This window comes from Gavialis gangeticus, unplaced genomic scaffold (assembly GCF_001723915.1).
Source record: "Gavialis gangeticus isolate Ggan-Ray unplaced genomic scaffold, GavGan_comp1, whole genome shotgun sequence".
Taxonomy (NCBI): Eukaryota; Metazoa; Chordata; order Crocodylia; family Gavialidae; genus Gavialis; species Gavialis gangeticus.
The window spans coordinates 22,661,439-22,667,499 of NW_017729011.1; the positions used below are offsets into that span (position 1 = coordinate 22,661,439).

At 47.0% G+C, this 6,061-nt stretch overlaps 1 protein-coding gene across 1 annotated transcript in view; it reads left to right on the forward strand.

Annotated features, from left to right (window-relative positions):
- The first annotated feature begins 377 nt into the window (after positions 1 to 377).
- CUTA (cutA divalent cation tolerance homolog) overlaps positions 378 to 6,061 on the forward strand; it is a 32,208-nt gene continuing 26,524 nt past the window's right edge. The window contains exons 1-2 of the mRNA XM_019510835.1: positions 378 to 520; positions 4,185 to 4,333. Of these exons, the coding sequence (XP_019366380.1) occupies positions 437 to 520; positions 4,185 to 4,333 (233 nt within the window). The 5' untranslated portion in view covers positions 378 to 436. The remainder of the gene's footprint in view (positions 521 to 4,184; positions 4,334 to 6,061) is intronic.

The window sequence follows — 6,061 nt, forward strand, 5'->3', positions numbered from 1 at the left end:
AATCCCCCCCTCACCTCTTCTCTTCTCCAGATGAGAAAAAAACCCTCCTTCTTGCAGCCTTTCCTTTTACCACTGGCCTCCCACGCCCCTCATCCCATGCACAAGAATCTGCACACAGCTGAAGTGGTGTATGGACCTGCTTCTATCGCCTGCACAAGAAAGTGTCCCTAGATAAAGGTCCATGCGGGCACCAGAGCAAAGGGATCTATGTGCATGTCTTCTCCAGCCCTTTCTAAGCCCTCTCTGCACCGTGCAAATCCAGGGGAGGGTGGGCAGGCAGGGGAAGGTGCCAAGCAAGCAGCCTGAGAGCAGGCGGGTACCAGTCCCTCCTGGCAGGCAGAGGAGGAGGAGTCTCAGCAGCTCTGCAAGCTGCTGCCAGCCCCGGCAGGTGGAGAAGGGCAGCCCAGGCAGGCTGCATGCTGCCAGGGGGTGCAGGATGAAAATGGACTGGCTCTCCCAGCGCTGCCAGGTGCCGGCTGTCCAGAGCTGCTCCCGCCCGGGATGCTTCACTTTGCTGCTGGTAGGTGACCCCCCTTCCTCCTGGCCCCCCATTTGCAAGCCACAGGCTCCCCCCTGGGACCAGGGGCGAGGGCGTCCGGGGCATCTCTGCACTAGCTGAGCCCTGCCAAGGATCCAAATGCAGGCAGCAAAACTGTGCTGCAAAGATTTTTAATTTTTTGGGGGGGCAAAATATATATACACTGTTCTTGCCAAACCTGAACCCATTTTTAAAGCCTTCTTCCAACCCTACCCAAAATTTCACATCGTGCTGCCAAGATGTTCTTAGCAGCAGGCAGAGGGGACAGGCTCAGGGGCAACTTCTTACCATAGAAATGTCCCAGGAGGTGCTGAAGATCCAGTGCGAATTGCAGAGATCCAGGCGATCCCAGCCCTGAGAAATAGTTTTCTAGAGGAGCTCACAGGGTGGGGGATGGATTGAGAGAAGGAAACACACATGGGAAATATCCTCTTGGCTGCATGCTCACTCTCTCCTTTGCACAGCCTGTGAGGCAGGATTTAAAGAGCTCCTTTCACTCTTGGGGAGGACTTGTTGCTCTCGTGCCTGCAGGAAGGTTTGTTTGGCTCGGCAAACACTGGGGGGGGGGGATCAGATTCAGAAAGAATCCCAGTTTGGGTTTGGCAACAAAACCAAACCCAAGTGGCAAGACTGACCCGCGTTAGAAACCCTCCTGGATTTCACCATCACTTTTCTGATCCATATTCTTCAGCTAGAGACATTTACCTTCTCATTACTGCAGTGTTGGATTTCAGGCTCCAGGCTTCAAACTACCACACTAGTTTGAATAATAATAATGTGCAGTACATTATTTCTTGCACCACCTCGAGGCAAAACGGTTTTGCAGAAGCACCAAATTTCATGACTGATTGCTGTCAGGGAAAGTGAAAGGAGCTGTAAAGCTCGCATTATTTGTTGCTCACAGGGATAACCTCATGCGCTGCACAAAGAGCTTCCTGACAGTTGATAATTACCTTGATGAACAGAACAAGGTATGTATTTTTGCAGGGGCTGAAATACTGCTCTTCTTTGGAAGATACGGTATCTGTGACCACATTGTCCTCCTTTTGTCTCATAACCAGCAATGCAGCGTTTGTGATTAGTTAGTTCTTGTTTTTAAAATGCCTTAAGAGTGCTAGAAGTGCTAAGAAGTATCGACTGTAACCCTACAATAACCAGCGGTGTTTCCTGGAGTGAAACACATTACAATGGAGTGAATAGGAGACAAGTCAGATAAAGAATCAATAATTTTCCAGGCTGCAAAGAGTTGAGCGGAGAAAAGACCCTGTTACAGTAAAGCGTACGGAAAACAGAAAGCCCACGACATTTGCTCTTTAACGCGAGGTCTTTCTGAGGCCAGGAGGGTAGGGATGAGGGGGAGGAACGCTTTGTACCCTTAGTCTTATGAAAATCCTTTTATCACTTTAGAAGTGCAAGAGCCAGATACAACATGATACAAATGGAAGCATTTCTTGAGATGCATTTACTGTTGCACTTCAAGGTGAAGCGAAAAGAGGGAGCAGAGTCTTTTTCTTCGCTAAATGCAGCTGATGAAATCTCACGAAGCCTTGAGATGCGATGCTCTTCCATGCCAAGATGGTTTTTTCTGAACAAATACTTAAGCGGCAGCGTTTGTGGAGTTTCAGTATTATAGGTCTATATGAAAGATTATAAATGACTTTTGCTGGGAATTAGGTGGTGCCGCATAAAAGCACCTAGTTGTTAATAAACAATGAATAAAGGCAGAATGTTGTTTCATAGATTTAATCGAGTCAGAGTCTGCCACGACAGGGAAAGTATATTGACATGGTGGATCCAATGCATCCTTCTCTTTCTGGCACCCAGGGTTCACTCTTCTCCCAGAGGCTTGGCTGCAGGCTCTCACCAGACTCCGGCAGCAGATGTCATTGCATTTGAAATGATGAATGTTGAAAATGAATGTTGAAAATGATATTTTCAAGCTTTTCTTCATAGCTGTGGATGCCAGATTTTGCAGTTTGAAGGAACTATATGATGCCAAAACCCTGGACAATAAGCTGGGGCCTTTGAGGACCTGTGTCCTAGTCTGGCCCTGGAAACCAGAATGCAGCACCAACATGATTTTCACCAAAAGCAGGATTTCCCAGGATATGAAGGATGCACCGTTGGAATGGGAGGGAGAGGAGAGGGGATTTCCTTCTTCTTGATGGAGTCTCTCCCTCCACCCTGGAACCTGTCCCCGACTCCTTTAGAGTTGCCTGGCCCTATACCTATAATTGGCCTTTGGGGACTCAGTGCCAAGCATTTTCAAAACACGCTCACAGGCAACAAAACCAGCAAACCCTCTGGCAGTGTCATTTCCCACCCACTCCTTCCCCCCTCGCAAACCATCTAGCCAGTGCAGACCCCTTTTCAAAGCCATGGGGCAAGCCCCCCAACCGGGCAGCATCAGGAATGAACAAGCATGATTAATCCCAGATCAAGGCCAGGACCACGCTGGCTGGACTCATTGCGTTCGCAGACTAGCAGGGTCTGTCACTCGAGCTGCCTCTCCTTGCTGGCTGTCGTTAGCTGTTATTTCATCCTATACCATGAAGCACCAGATGGAGAGCTGGGAAAGCTGGTTTCCATGCCTGCGCCAGGAGTAACTAACTCCCCGCGTGACCTCGGACAAGCCACCGAGCCCCAAATGGTTTCATAAGCTTCCTCTAATTCTGAATGCCCCACTTGAACCCTCACCAGCTTGATAAAGGTGAAGATTTACTTGATAAGTAACATTCATGCTCCATTTTACTTCCAGGTTCCCAGCGCTGAACTGTCTGGGTTTCAAACTCTGCAACGGAGATATAACTGAAAATATTCAAAACTTTTGGCAGCCTTCTTTTAGTTTTAGGTGAGGTTGACAATGTCCTTCCAACTTTGCCAAATACACTCAGCCAAGTGTATTCATGGAGTAGCTCCACGAACCAGATGCAGTTACTCCAGAGGGAATTTGGCCCACGAAGCTGAACAAACAGCTGAACAGTGGGGGAGCTGGGTTCCAGTATACTTGCTCTTTCGCTTAGTTCTTGTAGCAGAAATAGATGCAGACGCCCGGCGTATGATTTACAGGGTCCAGTGCTGTAAATATGCTTGTACTTTTCTCGACAGCAGGCAACCGTCAGTCCTCTGGATCATGCCGTACACATAAGAGGTCTAATTGGACCCCTGATGAATCCATTTGTGGCTGACACGGCCAATTCGAGAGTGACACAGCTTGTTACAGGTTTCACAGATCCATATGTTGACTGAGTTGGAGTCCAAGTTTACAGCACGCTGCTTCTTTCTCACTTTGCTTCCAACCCTTGGATCAAAGCCGCTTCATGTTGAGCTGGACCCGGTGCCAGATGTTTCCTCCAGTGCAGACAGGATTCTGTGCGTTCCTCCCAGCTTGACAGCAGTAGAGGAGTAGTAATTCCTTCTAGCAGAGGTCTGATTATCTTCATTTCCACTGTACAAAGTCTTGCAAAACTGGATTAAACCCACTCTGGGGACGTTTATGTGGTTTCGACATTGATTTGGTTAAACAATTACCATTATTCCAGTAGGGAGACTTGAGTCTTGTGTCTGTAAATGCTGATTTTTTACAAAACCAGCATCTGGGGAGCTCATTTTGCTGACCTTATTCACCCCGCCTTTTGCATTTTAGGCCGTGTCTCTGTCTTTGCTGATGTACCCAGTGCTGAAAAGTCTGGCCCTTCAGCTGCACTCTGCAGTCACTGGCAGCTACATCTCTGGAGCCCACTCCATCGCTTTCATCAACTGCCCCAATGAACAAATTGCAAAGGATATTGCAAGGTACCATGCTATTTTCAGTGTTTTTGTGTGAAAATAAGTCAAAGGCTGGTTGTTATGAAGACCTTTGTTTCTTTGATGTCATATTAATCTGGGGATTGAGGGTCTTCCCCCTTCTCTCCACTCGATGCCCTCATTTCTCACACTTAAATGACCCCCTCTATTCTACTGTCTCAATGAAAATGAAAATCTGCCCAGCTGCACCATCATGCTTTTTCCCTACAGTCTCTGCCACCTTGAGCACAACGAATTTGTTTTCAAGTCCTACTGGTTTTTCATCACCGGGTGCGTCTACATGAGATGATTAATGTGCAGTAGCGTGTCACAGCAAAGACAGTGCTAATACGCTACAGTGAAGTAGCATCACTAAAAAGGTGTTCACCAGCACCACGGCAAGGTAGCTCTAGTTACTGCACATTTAGTTAGTACTTCACTAAGCAAGTACCAAATTAAATGCACAGTAACTACTGGACTGCAAAAATCTAGGACTCTTGGTTCCAGAATGATACCTTTTATTATTGCGATATATATTTTTTTACAATTTCTCAGTTGGCCTAATAAAAGGTATCATTTTGGAACCAAGAGTTCTGGATTTTTGCATTTCTTTTTGTCTCAGACCAGCACAGCTACCACATACATCCCAGTCACTACTGTGCATTAATCAACGTGTAGACGTGACCACTGTTAGGGACTAGTTTAAGACCCTGGCCTTTATCACTGAAGCAACTCATGGATCAAGCCTCAGGTACATTAAAGACCAACTTGCAGTTTGTCATTGTGACCCGGTGAAGCAGCTGCACTCCTTTGACACAGTGCAGATCACAAATGCCTTGAGTAATCTGGGTTACGGGGCTCTGGTTACGGTACAAACGACTGCGGGAGATTAGACACGCGTAGAGTCTGGTCACCTTCAGGAAACGTTGCCCTGCCGCTCTCCTCCACAAACTTTTTCACTAAAACAAGAATTCCATCTCTGGCTCCGATATCCTACTTACTCAAGCAGCCTCACCAAAAAAAAAAGTCTTATAACCGAAGAAACAGCTAACTAGAGGCTGATGCAACCAGAATACCCCACACACAAGTTCTCCCCTAAAACGGATGGCAGTGTCAGGGACTCCAGCAAGTCTCCTGGAGATGGGGGTCATTTCTGCTGTTTTTCCATGGACGGAGGCCAGCTATCACAGGGGTAAAAGGTTATGACTGATTAAAAAAAACCCCCAAGGGAAAATGGGAAATAATCTGTAACTCCATACCTGAAACTCACATCCCAATTAATTTTGAATAGTGGGGGTTTCAGATCCATCTGGTTGGTTTTTGGTTTTCATGGTCTGCAAGATAGATGTCACAGACTCCTAACTTAGCGGCTGAATAGATGGCCTGTTCAGAGTAGCGCGACTGTGTGGACTGACGCAATGTTGACAGTGGATCATTAAGTTTCCTGCAGCACCTCCTGTGAGCTCTGTTCCCTGCTAACGCTCTGCTTGCCAACAACTCTCCCCATCCTCTGCAATAGCCGAGTGTTCCCAAACAGCTATTCAAGAACCAGCAGGCTCCTGAAAGGGGTTTTGTGTCATCCTAAATACTGCAACTGTGTCAAGCATGGCAAAAAAACCCCTCAAAGTAGATAATATTGGTACTACTCGATACGTGTGAAGAAAAGGATAACTGTGCGTCACTAGTGAAAAGATCATTTAGTCCCTTAAAATACATCGTGTTCATAGCTCTGCAGAC